Source organism: Centroberyx gerrardi, chromosome 17 (assembly GCF_048128805.1).
Source record: "Centroberyx gerrardi isolate f3 chromosome 17, fCenGer3.hap1.cur.20231027, whole genome shotgun sequence".
In the NCBI taxonomy this organism is placed as follows: Eukaryota; Metazoa; Chordata; class Actinopteri; order Beryciformes; family Berycidae; genus Centroberyx; species Centroberyx gerrardi.
In genome coordinates this window covers 15,598,559-15,617,888 of record NC_136013.1, presented here as the reverse complement: position 1 = coordinate 15,617,888, position 19,330 = coordinate 15,598,559, and the positions used below count along the sequence as shown (strand labels likewise).

At 42.3% G+C, this 19,330-nt stretch overlaps 3 protein-coding genes across 3 annotated transcripts; 2 read left to right on the top strand and 1 right to left on the bottom strand.

The window, feature by feature from the left end:
* Positions 1 to 127: 127 nt before the first annotated feature.
* LOC139931738 (olfactomedin-4-like) lies at positions 128 to 2,963 on the top strand. The gene is made up of 5 exons (XM_071925330.2): positions 128 to 187; positions 281 to 445; positions 1,636 to 1,848; positions 1,931 to 2,072; positions 2,170 to 2,963. Exons 1-5 carry the CDS (start codon positions 128 to 130, stop codon positions 2,961 to 2,963), a joined length of 1,374 nt encoding a protein of 457 aa, XP_071781431.2.
* Positions 2,964 to 5,138: 2,175 nt separating this feature from the next.
* On the top strand, positions 5,139 to 9,964 carry rps6kl1 (ribosomal protein S6 kinase-like 1). Its single transcript, XM_071925327.2, is given in 11 exon segments — positions 5,139 to 5,274; positions 5,584 to 5,708; positions 6,160 to 6,252; positions 6,427 to 6,474; positions 7,136 to 7,316; positions 7,513 to 8,568; positions 8,629 to 9,027; positions 9,110 to 9,199; positions 9,419 to 9,501; positions 9,622 to 9,717; positions 9,830 to 9,964. Coding segments are annotated over 11 exon segments (2,418 nt in total). The 3' UTR covers positions 9,941 to 9,964.
* Positions 9,965 to 11,075: 1,111 nt separating this feature from the next.
* Positions 11,076 to 18,966, bottom strand: dlst (dihydrolipoamide S-succinyltransferase). Its single transcript, XM_071925277.2, has 15 exons — positions 18,848 to 18,966; positions 17,808 to 17,841; positions 17,660 to 17,699; positions 17,167 to 17,228; positions 16,967 to 17,041; positions 16,770 to 16,825; positions 16,144 to 16,252; positions 15,873 to 16,055; positions 15,609 to 15,694; positions 14,641 to 14,738; positions 12,859 to 12,989; positions 12,376 to 12,449; positions 12,183 to 12,266; positions 11,924 to 12,091; positions 11,076 to 11,773 (listed from the first exon to the last, which is right to left on the bottom strand). Exons 1-15 carry the CDS (start codon positions 18,908 to 18,910, stop codon positions 11,639 to 11,641), a joined length of 1,398 nt encoding a protein of 465 aa, XP_071781378.2. The 5' UTR covers positions 18,911 to 18,966; the 3' UTR covers positions 11,076 to 11,638.
* Between the last annotated feature and the right edge of the window lie 364 nt (positions 18,967 to 19,330).

Genomic DNA, 19,330 nt, shown 5'->3' with positions numbered 1-19,330 from the left:
TCTCAAGGATGGTAGCCTACTCAAACTGTAATGACTATGGGATGAAGTCATATACTTGTGATAAGTTGATAAGAGGTGTAAAAACCCACAGACCAGACTAACAATCAGACAAACTGCTGGCAGAGACATGAAGCCTCCAACTCTACTGCTTCTCTTCCCACTGCTGAGCCCTGCGCTGGCTTGGCTTGTGAGTGGCTCTTGATTGAAGACGGAAATTTCTCCTTATTGATTGACTTTGTCTTTCACAGTATCTAATTAAAACCACTGTATTTGCTTACAGCCGATGGAGGACTGGGAGTCAGGCAACGTGACCACGTCTGGTGGGGAATCGGAGTGTGTTTGCAGCGTGTTCCTGCCTGACAACGTCTTCCCTGCTGACCGAGTGCAACACATGCAACAAGTCACCAAAGACCTGATGCTGGAGGTGGAGATTCACATGAATAAGGTAGGAGCAGAACAGAACATCCTCTAATTCTTGTTATTTCATTTTTATTTATTTTTTTAATTTTGAAATAAATGGTGTCTCCATTTGAAAAGCCATGTCTTTCTACTTTTGATTGTCAATACAGAATTTCACCTTCAATGAAGATATCAACATTTTTAGCATGACAATAAGCGTGAAGAGTCCAAACACTGGATCATTGGAACATTTAGACACTAGTGCTTATAGAAATAACAGTAGTTGATATTAGTGGTGACTCGTAATATTGCAGTAATGATTGTAATATTAATGAATCTGAACTGTAACTTCCTATTCAATAATAATACTGTGTAGTGATTAATATCTTGTAAAAATGGAATAGGTCCTGGTAAGAATTCCAATAGAAACTATCAAATTAAATGTAAAATGATTATCTAAAATCCACAGCCTCATAGGATTCGATATCAGTTACTAATAAAAATCTGAAAATTGACAGGTAAAAGTTAGTTAGTTACAATTAGTGGTAGCATCTTTAAAATTGTTACTAACAAAGACTACTATTGTTCCAGTAGTGATTAATATCAATCTAATGAGTTACTAAAGCCAACAGCTTTTTTTGTTAATTTTTAATAAAGCTAAGAAATGAAATGTTAATATGGCTTATTTTACTTTTGCTTCCTTGTGTTTTATTTTGTTGCATACTGAATTACATCGTTTTAGGCTGAATAACCTGTGGGGGTAAATGAATAAAAAAAAAAAAAAGTGTTTAAAGATATGAATGTATTGAATGCCGAATATGATTACTACATTGTAATGACGACACAATACAGTATAAAAAAAAAAAAAGAATTACATCATTTTGTTCTGTGATTGATTGTTGATTAGTTAGATCTAGCTAGGCACATTCTCTGTAAAATCCTTTGAGACATGTTTGTGATGAAGTTATAAATAAATGAACTTATTGGACTTAACTTGACTTTTATACACTCTATGATGTGTCGCTGCTATCAATAACAATTTATGTTCAAAGGGTTCTGTAAATAGTGACAAGAAGAACCATTATAATCATTTAGGGAAAAACATTTTATATATCATTTGCATCAATCTAGTGTTATGCTTATGCTGCAATTACAAATTAGAAATTGTTGTGTTAAAGTGCTATTGCAGTTGCAATTGGTTTGCGAAATACGAGTTCATGAGAGTGTGTCTTTCAGCTTGTCCATTACAAGGGCAAACTGGAGATTTTCCTGGGAGAACTGAAGGAGCTGAGTGTCAGAGTGGCGATGCTGGAGAGTGATCCTGACAAGTACATCAAACTGGACTTTGAGCTCCTCAGGATTGAGCTGAGAGAGTTTGAGGCTCTGGTGTCCCAGCTGAAAGAATCGCTGAACTCCTCCTCACCTGCGTTTGACAATCTGTACACTGAGGTAAAAGGACAAGTTGTTTAGATTCAAATAACAGATTGGCTGTTAACTGATTGTGTGGTAACTTGGGATCTGTTTGTGCCAGATTCACAACATGAGCCTCATTGTGGACCAACTGGAGACTTACGACAAGAACAACCTGGAAGTGATCCGCATTGAGTTTGCTAAACTGCAGAGGAAACTGGAGGAGTGCCTGAGGGAAGAGGACATCCTCAATCCAGATATTGGTAAAACCCCTTGTCAGTTGTCAGTTGTCAGTGACTTCTCAGTAGTGTTTGTGTGTGAGTGGAACAGTCAACGCCACTTTTTTCCTTTTTTCCCCAGGCAACTGCAATCACACAGGCATCATGAGCGTCAGCAGACCTATGCTTGTCCAACTGAACGCTCACTTGAATGCAGGTTACAGATTTGGGGGTTGGGGAAAAGACTCCAAACCTGTTCGAGGCCATGAATCAATGTATTGGTACGGTGCGTACAGCACTCCCTCAGTGTACGAATTTTATCTATACTCCAACTATAACAAACTCATTCTGAGGTCCTCATTCACACACCATGGTCTTCCACAAGGATACGAAGGCACCGGTAACAATTACATTATTCACGGTAACACCGTGTATTACCAGGCTGCCAAACCATTCAGGATGTCCAAATTAAATTTGACCAATTCTGTTTATAGTCACAGAGAAATCACAAAGGCTAGTGAAAGATTCACATACACTTATTCACCCAATCAATATCTGGACTTTTCAGCTGATGAGAAAGGATTGTGGGTAATGTATGCCACAGAGCAGGCCAAGGGTAAAATGATCATTGCTAAGATAGATGAGAAATCATTTGGTATTGAGGATGAATGGACCACTAGTGCGTTCAAGCCACTAGTAGGCAATGCGTTCATGGTGTGTGGAGTCATGTATGCCACTAGGCCAGGAGATCTCAGAACAGAGGAGATCTTCTACTCGTACGACACCAAGACCGGGGAGGAGAGGCACATGAGTATTCCCCTGCAGAAGTTCCAGGAGAGCTTTGTCAACCTGCACTACAATCCCACTGATCAGAAGCTCTACATGTACAACGACGGCTACTATGTGTCCTACAATGTGAGGTTTAACAAAGAATGATGCCCCCTCTTCTTGATCTGCTGTATAGTGATTGATACAAATGATCTTTTTACTTTCTTCACTGACAGTCTCTGACACTCTGAACATGCAATACATAGACTAACTATGTTGTCATGGTGTATCTCTTGTTTCTGAAAAAATAAAATCAAACTTGAGCATTCAAACAAATGTGCTGTTTTGATTCATTTTGAATAGATCTATACAAAATATAATATGACACACTCACTGAGGAATATTTGCGAATAGACGTACAATACTCTTCTCTGACTCATGCGTCTGTTTGGTCCATCAGACCCCTCCCATCCTGTTCTTTGGGTAAGGTTGCAGCATCCGATACATCTCAGCCTGCCTCCCTCCTCCCTCCCCCTCACCCCGTCCTCTCCCCAGGCCATGCTGGGACTACCACCCCCCCCTTCTGTAAACCGGCCCTCCCTTGGGGGGAGACTGTCCTTTGTGCTCTGGTAGGAGCCTGGTTCCATCTGGTACTGAGGACCAATGCAAGTCACAGCAGATTATGGATTCCAGGCAGGGTGATCCCTCCATTCACAGTGGAAGTAGGCATCAAAGAAATACAGTAATACATTATTCTTGTAGGAACTGAACACATTCTCACATGGGTTTTGCAGTAATGATTTGAAATCCATTGTGCCACACAGTCTGAAAGCTGAACACAATCCATTTTGCAAAAGAAACTTCATCTGTGGTGGAAATAGCCTGCGGTCACAGGACAAAAACAGCGCTGTCTCTTTAAATCGGCCAGCATCTGTCAGGATGAGAGGGGGGAAGTGAGCGCCTTGCGTGAAATGGTACCCTTAGTGACATCATGCTCAGCCAATAGGAAGCCTCCCCTGAGCTCTCTCCTCCTCCTCCTGTTCCTGGGATGATGTGTGTGTGTGTGTGCAGGCTGCTGCTGAAGACACGGCTGCTGCTGCTGATGCTGCTGCTGGGGCGGAGGGTCCAGGGCATGCTCGCCTCACATCAGGTAGTGTGTGTGTGTGTGTGTATCTGTGTGTGTGTTCGTCTGTTTTCTGCGCTATTTGGTTATTTTTGTTGTTATAGTGACTAATTTGTTGGCTGTGGAGGGGCACATTGAGGAGATGATGGGTGATGATGGAGGAGAGGGAGTGAAGATGGCTGTGTGTGTTTCATAACACTCCTTAGATGATGTCGCCTCCATGACTGTAACCAGGATGGTGTGTGTGTGTGTGTGTGTGTGTGTGCGTGCGTGATGTTTGTGTTTCAGTCTTTAATTGAATTGAGGGATTAGGAACAGTATATTTTATATCAGTGAGATGCTTTAAAATCAGCATTAGCCTACACTGCTTTGCTAATTGCTAATAACCTTTCATAATGTACCAAAGAATTAGAGCATAATGCTACTGATTGTAAGGATTCTTGTCAGCAGAGAATTTCTTTGCCTCTTGGAATAAATCCATTTCATGTGATTCGTGTATGTGTGTGAGTGAGTGTTTGAGAGCATGTGTATGTGTCTAAGTGTGTTTGTGTGGAGTAGATTATTATACTATATTGAGATTGCGGTCTCAGCACCTTCTCCAGTACAGCCTTTACATTTTCATCCTACTGTATGGATGTAAAACAGGATTCTAACATTTTGTTTAACCTGAGAAAAAAGCTGCTGTGTCTCAGTGCTCTGACTCATCTCTCTGTCATCATATACGTTTGCAGCTCTGCTCCTTTCCATTCATCAGTAATAGTAGCCACAAGCTTGTACTCACTTCCTGTGCCAGTCTGACGGTTAACTCTTTGTTTATGCCGGCTCAGATCATCATGCTCTGCAACAAAGACTTCAGCCTTGGAGTCACTGGGGGCAGGCACACACTGAGCCCAGTGGCAACACACAGAGATGAATCCCGCTGTTGATAAGACCAGGGAGCAAAGGTGAGTCCCAACCTAAACAGCAACACTGACATTTATGGTCTTAGAGTAGCATTGTGCCAAGGAGAGGAGCCAAACACGAGCAGCGGTTTAACTCAGAACAGCTGTAGATTCAGTTTCTGTTTCTAATTTTAATGAGGGTTTGTGTCATATGACTGTTCAGAGTATCTGCAACATCTGAATCTGTGTTAGTTAGATCGACAGTGGCTGCTATAATCTGGCTTTTTAATGCTGTGCTCAGGCCCATCTGGACCTTGACGGGTCCGAACCAGGGCAGCGATGGCAAAGAGAGACTACCTGGTGGAGGCAGCCAAGCAGATCCGCATGGCACTGGACAGAGAAGTCAATGAGGACTATGAGGCAGCTTTCAGTTACTATAAGAACGGGGTGGATCTACTGCTGAATGGGGTTCAATGTAAGTGGGCTGCATCTGTTTTTTTTCCACATCATTATGCATAACCGAGGCTATGTGTAATACTGAATATAGGGCATTTGAAGAGGCGTGCTTGCAACACACTCATCAGACATGTGATAGGAACATGTGAACTCTACTCTTGAGAGCAGAATGAAAGAAGGAAGTCACACGCCAAAGTTATCTTTTTTTTGTGTATGTCAATAGTCAGCTGTGTGTTACCAATCCTTATCCTAGATCAAAGGCCAACTAGTGAGTAGTTGTCTAGTCTAGTAGTTGTCTGGTGTCTGATAGAGCTTAACTGTCTTACAGTGGACCCAAACAAGGATCGTCGAGAGGCTGTGAAAAGGAAGACAACCCAGTATCTGAAGAGAGCTGAAGAAATCTTTATTTCACATCTGCAGGACAACCTAGGGAAGGGAAGCTCTCATTTAGGGGTAATACAATTATTCTTTACTAACATTTGCAAAAGTAGGTTTGTGGTCTAAGGGTATGGTGAGAATAATTTATGTCTGTAATAATATGTCTGTGGGTGAGGTGTTTTTAGTGTTTTCTGCTCTCTGCTTAACAAATGTCCTTCTGATATTGGATGAGTCACTTCAAAATGTCAGCATTCATAGCTTGTACTCCTGAGAGTTGAGGAACACGAAGGAGCACCTCCCATCCTGCTTCTTACATTAGTAAATGTGTCACTTTGTGCCGGTCTCTGGTGGCTCTTTTACATACAGTAAAATCCTACTAGACAGACAGACAGAGGGATTTAACCAGTGCCACAGACTAAGCCGTTTCATATCTAATATTGGAAAAAAACAAAAAACAACATAAATACAATTGTAATCTGCACTCTGCTTGGCTGTAGTTAATATCCGCCATGGCTTTTATCACCAGGGTTACAGCAGCCTAAGATTCCGTCCAATCAGACACCTGAGTTCGCCTGTGGAGGATCTGGAGATGTGTAAAGTTGTGGGGGTGATTGATAAGGTAAGACACCTATGTTGTTTTCGTCTTCTTCTTTAATTTTTCAAGTTTTAATATCAGTAATGACATTGTGCTTTGACACTCCTGGCTGCGCATGATGAATATGTAAATGATCAACTACACTCCGTAATCATTTATTCCTATGGTGGCCTGAAAATGTTATTTTTCATTCCAAAGGTCCTGACTGTCCAAAGTATGGTCAATAAGGAGACATTTGTTGTAAAGGTGAGTACTCAATTGTCCTCCACAAGTACAGTACTACACAGGGGAAAATCGTGCTCCAACAACAGGAGCAGAGGTGCAACCACAAAAATAGTCCAGTAGTAGAAAATGGATGGGCGCCACACTCTCATGCCCATCAATTTTGTTCTGATAAAGTATAGTAGATGCAGCACAAGTCCATAGGAAAACATCTATATACTGATATGGGAGATGTTTTGGGGTCTGTTGTCCCCCGTATTCTATGACAGGCCAGTCGATGGGAGCACGCTCCATCCTGTCTCCCTGAGTATCCTTCTCCATTGATCTGCCTAAAAGCTCTCACCCTCTTAGCTAAAGCAATTGCACCTCCAATTTCAGTAACCAGAGAGACATGGTAACAAAGAGGAAATTCCCTGAAAAGGGGAAAACAAGCAGTGGCTTATGATTTTTTGTTTTACCATGTCCTTGTTAAAACATTGTTAACATTTTTTTTTCCTTTCTACAATAAGATCAATGTTGTTTAAATCAAGATGACTCAATCCAGCAAAAAATATTACAACCTAATAAACATGTTGACATGGGTTGACAAGAAGTCATGAATTTTTGATGGAAATGTCTGTAGACAGATAGACTATTAGTCACAGCAGTGCAATAGTCCTACTGCTTTGCGTGTGCGTCTTTCCAGAGCCTGGCGAAGTCGAGCTGGGAGAGCAGAGACCAGCCAACCATCATTCCTCAGGGGGTGCCATACATGGTGAAGCTGCTGAGGTACTATGTGAGCGAGGACGCTGTGTACCTGCATCTGGAACATGTTCAAGGTGAGCTCCTAACAACTGCTCTGCTGCCTGTACTGCAGGGATAATGCTGTTTCATCTGGCCATTGTAGTTCTGTGGTGCATTTTGCTAACATTGGTCTCCCATAGTGTAATGGTGGATTTTGAAGCTTGTATGAGATACACCTTGAAGTCTTTTTTTTTATAATGAGCATTGTAACAAGGTGTACTGCCACATGGTAACAGAGCTTAAGAAAATAATTATTGTTCATATTGATTATTGATCAAGTGATTCGTCCTCTATCCTCAGGTGGGAGGCTCTTCTCCAAGCTGCACAAGGTGAGGAGCGACAAGGCCAAGGAACACCCAGAATGCTTCAGCACCGGCCAGCACAGGATCAAGCTGAAGACCAGCTACACCTCTCCCACCATCAGCACAGACTACCAGCACAATGACAGAGGGGGCACAGGCATGACCCCCGTCCCAGAGAGAGTAAGCGATGAGAGCCTGGATATAGACTCCCCAACCTCATGGGATGAGACTCAGCAGCGGCTGGAGAGCTGTGGGACTCACTCCTACATCGAGGAGACCGGTTGTCTGCAGAACACGCGCTCTGCAGCATCATTTTATACTCGGCTAGAGCGGCCAGCTCTGCTTTCTGGTCCGTCGAGGACACACATCAGCACCCACATCCATCCACCAGCCCCTAGTTTGTGTTTGCACTCCACTGAAACTCAGGAAAAGCCTGCTCTTCCTCTTGCTTGTGCTCGTATCAGTCACGCTCTTGATGTCATGTCAGACCTTCATAAAAAGACAGCTGGAATGGGACTGTTAGAGTGTAGCTCTGACTTTGAAGTTGCTTGGAAAGCTGCGGATCCAGCACACAACTGTGAGAGTATAAACCCCTATGCAGTGACTGACACTGATTTACATAACACTATAGGACAAACTGTACCTCATACAAATCAGACCTCGTTTGGAACAGCAGGTTCAGCAAACAGTGAAAATAATGGTATGAGTCCTGGTTCCTCTCCTGCCATTTTGCATCTTCCTCTCCATTGCCAAACCCAGATCCGTGGCAGGGCCCCTTGGACTACCAATGGCTCTTACCAAGGATCTGTTTCAAGTGGGAACCTTGGGAACACCACAGACTCACTCAAGCAGAGCAGAGATGAGGAGCAGGACAGCAGCAGTCCCACCACAGAGGAAAGAAAGGCGATGGTAGTCATCAGGAGCACAGACAGAGCTGTGTTTTCTGACCACACAGACAAAATGACCAGCTTACAAAGTTCCCAGCCTCCCGCTGCTTCTCTGTGCCACAGCGCTGTAGGGAAACACGGGACACGTCCAGGGGTCTCCCTGGCCTTTTCAGGAGTGAAATACCAAGGGGAATCCTTTTCCAGAGAGCCCAGAGAGGGGGTGGAGGAGGCCTGGGAGCTGCTGAGTCCTGGAGAGAAGGAGGCACCTCCAAGGGAAGGATCACTGTGTGACCCGTACCCCTCCGGTCCTCCTGGGGCCCCATCCCAGAACAGGAGAGGAGATATGGATGCTTTCCTGAAATCAGAGAGATCAGATGGACAGGGGGAAGACCAGATCATTGAGGTGGACGGTTGGTGCCACCTGCCTCGGTTCCCCGTCAAGTCTTCCATGACCAAAGACAAGGCCGTGCAGACCTGCTGGGGACTGCCAGAGGCAGAGGTGCGCGTCTGGGGGGCACAGATCCTGCTGGCCCTCGAGAGCCTGCATCAGCAAGGCATCCTGTGTCGGGATCTCAACCCTAGAAATGTACTGCTCACCAGCAATGGTGAGTTCATCAAATACCTGTAAAAGATTGTAAGAGGAAAACATAATTCTTATGATTTTGACGTAACATAATGTCTTCACAGGAAAGGTGTGTTTGACATTTTTTGGCCAGTGGAGTGAGGTTCAGTCAGACATCGGCTCCAAAGCAATGGAACAGATGTACTGCGCTCCAGGTAAACTACTAAACTGAGCCCAGTGGTTGGGTTCTTTGGTATAACCTGCCACCTAGTGGTGAGAGACACTCTGACCACCTTATTTTATATGATAGGTAAACTACTGTATGTATTATATGGCATAGGAATATGAAGGAATGTACATAATGACAATTAAATGCATTTTCAAGAAATGCTGTCTGTGAATAAAGCTAAACCCAGCTCATTGTTTGTCTGCAGAAATTGGAGGGGTGTCCAAGATCACAGAAGCTTGTGATTGGTGGAGTCTAGGGGCTTTGCTGTTTGAACTTCTGACGGGAATGGTAAGCAAAGGCTCTGCAAAACATGTTCAGCCCCATAGATTAAAGTCCATTTACATTTATTCCTGCATACTCTGATGTTGGGCTATGGCTACTCATACACACTGTTCACTGTGCCTCCAGCCCCTGTGGCAGCTCCATCCAGCAGGAATCCACTCTCACACCCAGCTGCTCATCCCCGACCACCTGAGCACTGCAGCTGCATCCCTGCTCACTGAGGTAAGGCTTAAGATTTGGAACACCCACCCACCCATACACACACACACCCATACAGGGCCTATTCCATGTTGGCCTATAGTTGCAACACTGTCCATTGTATGCTCCTCTACAGTTGCTTCAGTTTGACGCTGGCTATCGCTTGGGTTCTGGAGGAGGAGGTGTGAGTGACATCAAGTGTCATCCCTTCTTCATCGGTGTCTCCTGGAAAGCTCTGAGCTGCTAGCGGGCCAACCGGCAGCACCTCTGATCCCTCTGCTGCGCTGGAAGATAAGATGAGCATCCTCCAGAGCCCCAGTGTCATCATGTGGCCAAAAAGGATGCAGGCCCAGATCCCTGCCTCCTGTGCATTGTGTGCTTCCCAAAGATGAATGACACAGTAAACCAGAATGATACCAGTGAACCATATTGCTTTAGAAATGTGTAACGAATGGATTTGTTACTTCTACTTATGAAAGAGACTCTAGACTCTTGATATAGGAACTGAAGGAAACTTTGATGCAATTTTGACATTATTGTTATATTGTACAGTACTGTATATCCTTGCATATCAACGTCATTATCACCATGCATGAAAACTGATGCCTCTCCTTCTTAAATACTGACCATTATGACTTTTTGGACTATCTGCCATTGAAAATATTGTCATCAAACAAGGGCATTGGGCAATAAAAAAAATACCTCTTTACTGTGTTTCCCTGATATTTTGCTTTGGGTATGCCTTTGTATGTGATGACTTGTATTTTTATAGGCTAGCTATGGACCCTCGGAAGACCTGAGACTGTAGACCATTCTAATTTTATCAGTGAAGATTAAAGGAATTTTAATGCACGTTAAAAGAAAAAAGTATAGATTTGTGATTGTGAGCAAATTTCTCCAAAAGCTAATCCCAGGAGACTACTGACCATTTAGAGACAATAATTTTGTGGGGATATGGACACATTTTTCCAGTTGCTGGCACTACAACAAATATTCAGTGAATCCACTGAGTCAGTGTCCTGTTCATTGTGACAAGGTTTTATCTCTTCATAACATCACAGATTAGTCTTCGCTCTTTGGTCTCTAGCTTTTGTAGAGGTTTGTGTTCACAAATACTGAATTGTCTCAGATCATCAGAATAACATGGAATTTTGCTTTAGGATGGTGTTTTCATTTAAGCTACCATAGCAAGTCTGCTCAAGTATGGTAGAATAATTTTCATTTTTTTTAGATATCAAACAACAGTCCAACAACCTAATAAATATATTTAATATGTCACAAGTGAACCAACTTTCAGGGAATTTATTTTGGACATATTCTTAAAATTTTAGGTAGCCAGACTGTGCCTATGTGCGAGCTGGCTGGCACAAACAACACTGAAGTTGAGTAATGCAGCTCAGGTTTTATTGTTTAAAACGTTCTTTTTCTTAAATAGTCACTTTCTTACATAGCATAAACAGAATTTTCCTCATTTTTTTGAGAACCAGATGACAAAGCTGCTCAGAGGAATTCTTTACTTTGGACATTTTAGGACATAGTGTTTCTTGGTTTGTAGCCCAACTTGTTCTTCTCTCACCAAAAATAATGAAATGATAATATGCAGTTTAGCTAAGTTTGCCATTCATCTCACAATAAGTTGAAACTTACTCAGTTGTATGTAGAAAATGGCATATGGTGCACAAGTTATACAATATCGTTTTTGATCTAGAGACCAGTACCACTGAAACCCCAAACCCAGACATTCTCCACAATAGCACCAAGCCTTTTATCATTTCCAGCCATGCAAAAGTCCAGTGTACACCCCACTTTCTCTCCAAAAATCCCTTTTTTCTAGTTAACCAATACAATGATAAATCAATTGCAATTACAGTAATGTTCATCAGGAGCGTACAGCCACTGTTTGTGAGGGGCGGTTTGTTTGTTGGGGCCTGGAGGTCCAAAGGGTTCACATGTCCAAGAGCAGCACCCTAGGGTCCTCCACTACTGACTTGATCTTGCGCAAGAAAGTGACGGCCTCTCTCCCGTCAATCAGACGATGATCGTACGTCAGGGCAACGTACATCATGGGACGGATCTCCACCTGGAGGACAGGAGGCGGTTGAGACAAGTCTCCTAGTTTCCATACATAAGCACTCTGTTGCTAAATGGGTTGTCCTATTTTTGTACATCATTATGTCTTTGCACATTTAACATGATATAACCGTGCGCTAGTTCAAACTGAAACACAAACCTTGCCCCCGACAGCAACAGGCCTGTCAAAGATGCCATGCATGCCCAGAATAGCAGACTGTGGGGGGTTGATTATAGGCGTGCCGAACATGGACCCAAACACTCCACCGTTGCTGATGGTGAAGGTTCCTCCGTCCATGTCCTCAACAGCGAGCTCGTTCTTACGGGCCTACAAACAATCATCCACAATTAATATCAAGACATCAACATAACAACATATTTGACTTCCACATACAGTTTAAAACAACCTAAAATGTCACCTTTTCTCCCAGCATATTGATGGTCTTCTCAATGTCAGCAAAGTTCATTCCCTCTACTCCTCGGATTACAGGAACCACCAGACCCTGAGAGAGAAAGGTCATGTGACTGGACTTGCTAGCCTTTACATTAGAGAAAAGTGGCCTATTAAGTACTGACACACATTACTGTTTATGTACAATCTGCTTGTCTTACCTTCGGCGTGGCCACAGCTACACTGATGTCAACGTAGTCCCTGTACACAATCTCTTTGGTTGTGTCATCAATTACTAGAATCAGAAAGAGTAAACAGAAAGCAAAAATTTTGCATGGAAAAAGGGTTTGCACACAATTTTAAAACCATCATTAGTTTAGCCACAAAGACCGATTTTCTTGAAGCATGTACCATTTTCCGTCTAATGTAAGAACAAAACCAGGAAGTAAAACCCACAGACTATTTTAGATCTTTAAAACCCTAGCAATAAAGATCAACCTGCTTCACTGTGGTAAGTCTAAATAGGTCAGGGTGGTATCAGGGGAGTAAATAAGTTAGTCTGAGGTTTGAGGCTTGGCAATGGAAGATACTGAAACATAAATCTTGTTCTTCACCAGACACACCTCCAGTGACAGGATACCAAATGTGTACAGTCATATTCAAACTGACATAAACTTCTCAGTCTTTTAAGGTGAAATCTTTACCAGCATTGACAGAGGGTTGGTCAGACAGTGCGTAGGCTGCAGCCTTCACAAATGCAGACATGAAGCCCAACTTAATGTTATGCTTTTTCAGGAAGGCGTCTTTGTAAGTCTTCCTCATGTCTGTGATGTTGCTGTGGAGAGATTGCAACAAAATTAAAACATGGGCCAATTAGTAACAGTTCGCTGTGAGTAATGATGCACAAGCAGGGCCAAAGCCCACAGGATTACTTTAGTGTGAGCTGTTTTCTGTGAATTTTGTAAGACTCGGGTTAATATAGTTACATTTTGAGTTGAATGTGACAACGATTCTGACAAAAAGGCAGCCAGTTATGAAAAATAAATCAATCAACGTAAAACACTTGCAATATTGGGGTCAGGCAGGTTTTAAAACACATTTACACAAACATGGAGAGTAAATGGTTCTTATTAGAGAGAGGCATGTATTTGAGAATGCAGCTGACTCACTGAATCACTGAAATTTCATGGGTCAATTACATGCGTTACGCGCAACCAATAGACTGACTACAGCTACAGAAAGACGAGTTATATTCTCATTAGTTTGCAAAATGCAACGTACTTGGGAGGTTTTCAAAATGGTTACGGATTTGTTGCTGTGTGTGCAACAAACAGATCGACAATTTATGAACTATGTTTATTGAAAACTGGCATTTATTTACTAAAATACGACAATCCATGGCTAGCAACAGGTTGACAGTTTAATAAAAGTTTTAAGTTATACTAAACCTATCTGAAACTGCAATTTTCAAATTTTCTGAAAGATACAAGTCCCAAATTTGACATAATTTACAAGAAAAAATATATGCCTTTTAATGGCTATAAAATAAAGCTGTTACAGGTCATGGTGTATTAATGCTATTGACATTGGCCTGCTAATCGTTTCAGCATTGCTCATTTTTCTCTTGTATCTCTCTTTTTAATTGTTTGTTTTCCTGTCTCTAACCCTGTTGAAGCTCTAGGGTTTCTCCGCTAACGTAATTAGCCCCTCCCAAGACACGCACTCTCCGAGAAAGGAGAGAAGAAGCGATAAAAATCTTCACTTTCTAGAGCCTGTAAATCTTATTGGGCTGTCATAAAAGCCCATATCGGTTGAGGCAGCTCTTCCACTCAGAGCGCAGGTCTCTGTGGGCCCCTGCAGATGCTCCGGCCTCCTGCTCTGACTAGCTCCTTCGGCTCCAGATGAGCCCTAGCCTGGGAAGTCTTCCTCCAGACCGTCAATGTCAATCCAATTAGGATACATAGAAAACCCTGAATAGCCGAAAGCTGACACCACACATTTGCGGGGGAAAAGAAATCCTCAAAGTGTCCTCTTCAGCACAGGGGGCAAGTGCAGACAACAACATTTCCTTGTAAATTAATAAAACCTGTTTTAACAATTCTTATCTTCGTTTTAGATGGCATTACGACCAAATATTTACATTCCAGTGTTTAAGAGGCTATCGGGTTTCAAAAAGCTTTTCCTATTGGGCAGATTCCAATCTATAACCATTTGTGCAAGTGTTGTCTCAACTCTGAACACTTAGAAAAACACATAGTTTAACATTTCCACCTAACCTATATTCATTTACATTTGTCAGATACTTTTTTATACAAGTTAGGAAGGATTCAGATTTACAAACTCTGTAAGTGTAAATGTACACATTTTCTCAATGGGTTTTACCTTTATGTGGTTTAATGTAGCAGAGAGCATTTTTTTTTTAATATATTATCTCCAATAGTGTTGAGGGCTTGATAATGTAGGTCAACTAATTCTGAATTTCCTACCTCATGTCGACCTCATTAAATGTAGTCAACATTGCGCAGGTGTTCTGGGCTTCCTTCAGTCTCTGGGCGATTCTCAGTCTCATGCGATTCATCTTAACCTGATAGAGAAAACACACCTCAGTACGATAAATTGTCATCAACTCTTGAACTTCTGTTTAGTTTAGTTTATTACTTTATTTGACAGGGACAGTGCATATTAATAACATTTCTGAAAATATGCCAGAGTTAGCCAAAAAGGCTAATTTTCATCTGTAGTCCCCGGGCAGATAATAGTTGAAACACAAATGTTAAGAATAAAAACATTGAAAATACAATCAACGATAAAAACAGTGAAAAATATGCAGATACAAACAGAGCCTGCACTACATAGAGACAAGAAAGACAGCTCTTATAACACACAAAATCAACAATAGCATGACAACAATCAACAAATCAACAAATAGCATGACGACACAATGTTAGTCCTGGTGAAGTGTGGATATTATGTACAGAGCCTATGATAAGCAAGAGCAGCTCTTACACTAAGCATAATAATGACAAATAAGACAACAAACAACACGAAAACACCTCCCTGTTCTAGTGTTCACAAGTTTGATTTCTAATAAACCAGGCTCTTAATGTTGTGGAGAAGGAATGGTAATTGGCACAGTTTCTTATGTGTTGTGGTAAATTGTTCCAATCCTGAGAGGCTCTGACAGAAAAAGCAGATTGGCCAAAACTACTTTGTCTTCTAGGAGTTAGACAATCTCCTCTAGTTGTTGCTCTAGTAGTTCGGCTGGTTTTTAATGTGATGTAAGTACGGAGTGGTGGAGGAGCCATATTGTGTAATACCTTGAAAATGAGACACAGTCTACTGTATTTAACCATGTTTTCCCAGCCTAGTAAACTGTGTAACACATTACAAATCCTAGCCATGATCACATCCACCTTAACATAATTTAGGTATTCAGGTGATTTTTGCATCTTACCCTGCTCTCTGTCCTGGCTGCTTTAGCCCCTCCCTCTGCCTGGGCCACTGGGGCAGCTGGAGCGGCTGTAGGCTTGATGGCTGAAACTGTGACAAAGAGGTGAAGAAGCTGTTAGTATCTCTTAACATCGGTTAAGCGGCATTACTGAAAGCCACTGTCTACAGAAAGACAGAAAAATGATGATGTTCCCTAGATGAAGAGAGCACACAGGTCAAGCTAAACACTTCTCACATGACACAGGCCGTCTGTCTGATGACGACTAACCTGGTTTGGTGTCCATAGCATGTGCTGGCACAGGTGGCACAGGGGGCATAGTGGTGGGAATGGGGCCCACAGCCGAGGGAGGGGGAGGGGGAGCAGGGGGAGGTGGGGCAGCAGAAGGTGGTGGAGGGGCCGCAGCGGCAGGGGCCTCGGCTTTTGGAGCCTCTGCAGCTTTGGGAGCACCGGCTAAGGGCACAGAAGTGAACAGATAAGGAAATGCTAACCTAAAGTTAATTATGCTTAGTTTTTTTAGGACAAATCCAGTACTACAGACCTCCTTTCCGAAGCTTGAAGAGAGGTGTTCCTCCTTCTACTTTCCCTCCATCAGGGACCAAAAGCTCCTCAATCACCCCGGCAGCAGGAGAGGGAACCTGCACTGATGTCTAATGACCAGGAAAGGAATAAAAAGAGAAAAGGCAATTGCAATAATCACTTGTTTTGAATGCCAATGCAAAAAGTGCTAGGATATTTCTGTACTTGACAAAGAGCATGGCTGGATTTCAGTTTGCCAGTCAAACTGTTAGAATTCCAATGTGTGCATGCATATATTTAAGCGTAGACTTATATAACATCTTGAATTAATGTTTATGTTAGGGTTTTATAGCAGACTATTAAAAATCATTTAAAAACCTATCATGATATGCTGAAGTGGGATAAAAAAAAATATATAAACAGACAGACAGAGAGGCAAAGGATATACTTTAGTTGTGCCTTGCCCTTCTCACCTCTCCCCATTTACCGAACTCACAGCCAATCAGAGCAAACAAAGTTGAACATTTGGAGGTAAAGTGTAATACTGATTAGGGGAAAAGAGGGAGGCTTTCACTTTTCCTGGCAAAACCTGGCAATTACAAGCCATCACAAACACAGTGAGTGTGTATGACATTAAATTAGTTATACCTTATCAGTCTCAATTTCGCACACCACTTCATCCTCGGTGACAGTGTCTCCGACAGCTGCAAGGAGTGAACACCGTTTCAGCATGGGGGGGAAAATGACAAAACTTTGACCTCTTGCTGCAAGGCGTTCTGTGATTTGGCCAATGTCTGTATATTAGGCAGCTAAAATCTGTATGAGAACAAAAGAAAGGGAGTTACCTTTCTCCCACCTCACGTCCCCCTCTGTGACAGATTCTGCAAATGCAGGCGTCTTGACTGTGACAACTTCATTCCCTAGAGGACAAAGACAAGACAAAGCAAATGGGTTGTTCACTCCGCACATCAGCGTTGATGCTGCAAACTAAGACTATTAATTCAGACACAAGGGCAAAATGAAAGGCACTCAGGCCGATACATACTGTAGGCTACAGATGTCCTAAAGTACTGGATTTGGAAGACGCTGGACCGGGGATCACACTTGCTGAAGATAAAAACACAGACATTCAATTGAACTCTGAAATATGGTTAAATGAATCATCCAAATACACTGAAAAAAAGAGTAAAAAATAATGAATACGTTGATTCTGACTCTTTGGCTTGCATGTGGCATGGTACTGTTAGCCTAAAATCACCAGGTTAGTGTATAAGAAACCCCACATGGCCCATGTAATAAATCATTAAAATTACAGACAGAGATGCTGATAATCAGAAGACAGGTATGTGACAGCGTAAATCTGGCAGGAAAATGAAAATTTGTGAGGCAGTTGTGACTGGGTGAAGACTTTCAATGTCAGCAAACAACTCATTCATCAGAGCTGTGGTGTTAAAGGCTGTCAAATTGAATACTCTCAATCTGAAACTAACTTATGTCTACAAATAGTATGGCATTTGTTTGATGTGTGTAGTACTTACACATTGTTGTTGAGAGTAATAGCATGGCTAGCTGATAGAGCTGAAGGAAACAAGACAAGGGAAGCATGTGAGCAGGATTATTCAGAAGCAAAGGTTCAAGAAATGTTTGCAATTTAAGACTCCATCCCTGACCAGCAAGCACACATACCTGCCGTGGCCCGACGAGCTAACACATTATTCCCCTGTCAAAAGAAACAGTAAAGCATTGCAAGATATTTGTGATTGTCACTCTAGATATGACATTATTGTGCAGACAAACCTAATCTGGTATTTACAATGACAAAATCTCTGGCAACAGTTGTCAACAGAATTTGTAATAAAAACAAAATAAGTGTATGATGATGATGCAAATGGAAATGTTATTAACGACACAAAAAGTCTGAGAGAATTCAATGCTCAGAGTCAAAGGTCACTTCTATGCTTTGGACCATGACCTTTGACATAATCAATAATATAGTTTGTCAAGCGGGTAGCTTTTTAGTTTTGCATGAGAACCTACACAGCAAAAGCATTAAGAACTTATTTTTATTTGTGCGGCTTATCTATGTTAAAGTTCACTGATATGCTTATGTTTGCCATGCAATTTTGAGAAACTACTATCAATGGGGCTTTGCTGACAGTTGACTTTGAACCTTCTCGCTGTCTTGCTAATATAAAGAGATAAACTAAGTTACAATCCATATGAAAAAACATTTGCTACCGCCAGTTTAGCTAAATTGTGTTAATTTGTTCTCTCATAAACCACAAAATGACCTCAGCAAGTCAGCTAACTAGCACCCACCTAAGCAGCTAGCTAACCTAAGCTACTCATACATTTAGCTTAGTGTAGCTTGCTCTAGCTAGCTAACGTTAAATATCGTTAAACAAGTTTGTGTTAACGTTACATCAACATGGCCCGGTAGCTTCTACTAAGCAAACACCTTTGATAATTACCAAACAAGAGACCAAAGTGCATAGAGGACACTGCTTTCAACTTTAATGCAGACTGCACCAAAGATTTGGGACGAAAAGTGTCATACTGTCCTTGGCTTACAATGTTACGGCCTATCCGTGGCCTACAGAAGCTAGCTAGCTAACGCTAGCTCTTACAACTGCAGAGGCTGTGCCTTCAGACACCGGCAGCAACGGCGAGGTGCCCTTTCACGAGTGGCAATGATAAATTACGTTTCCTATGTGCTTGTTGCCTACCTGGCGGATGGCAGAGAGGGAACGACCAAAATTCCTGGTGAGACACCGGGAATGGGATAACATGGTGGCTGTGTGACAGCGACCTGTCAACGGGAGGAGAGCTCCGGTCACACCGAGAGGCTAATCACGCGCAAGAACCAAGGAAGTTGTGTGGGATGAACCAAGTGCTCCAGCTGAAGGGGGGGTCGCTGTCACTGACTGACCGGTGGCATCATATAAAAACTTCCATGGTTGTACCACAGCCGAGGCACCTGCCTGTCGCCTCACTCTGGACTCTCAAGGTCTCTTATTATGCTGGGTTAAAATAGGCTGTAGAGACATACAACTTTAAATACAACTCCAACCAGTCTCACAGAGGGTCTACTGCTAACATCAGCAAAACGTTCTTTGGTGGAATAGAATAGAATAGAATAGAATAGAATAGAATAGAATAGCATTACAACTTTCAATGATTATCATGATAGGCTTAGTCTTGGCTACACT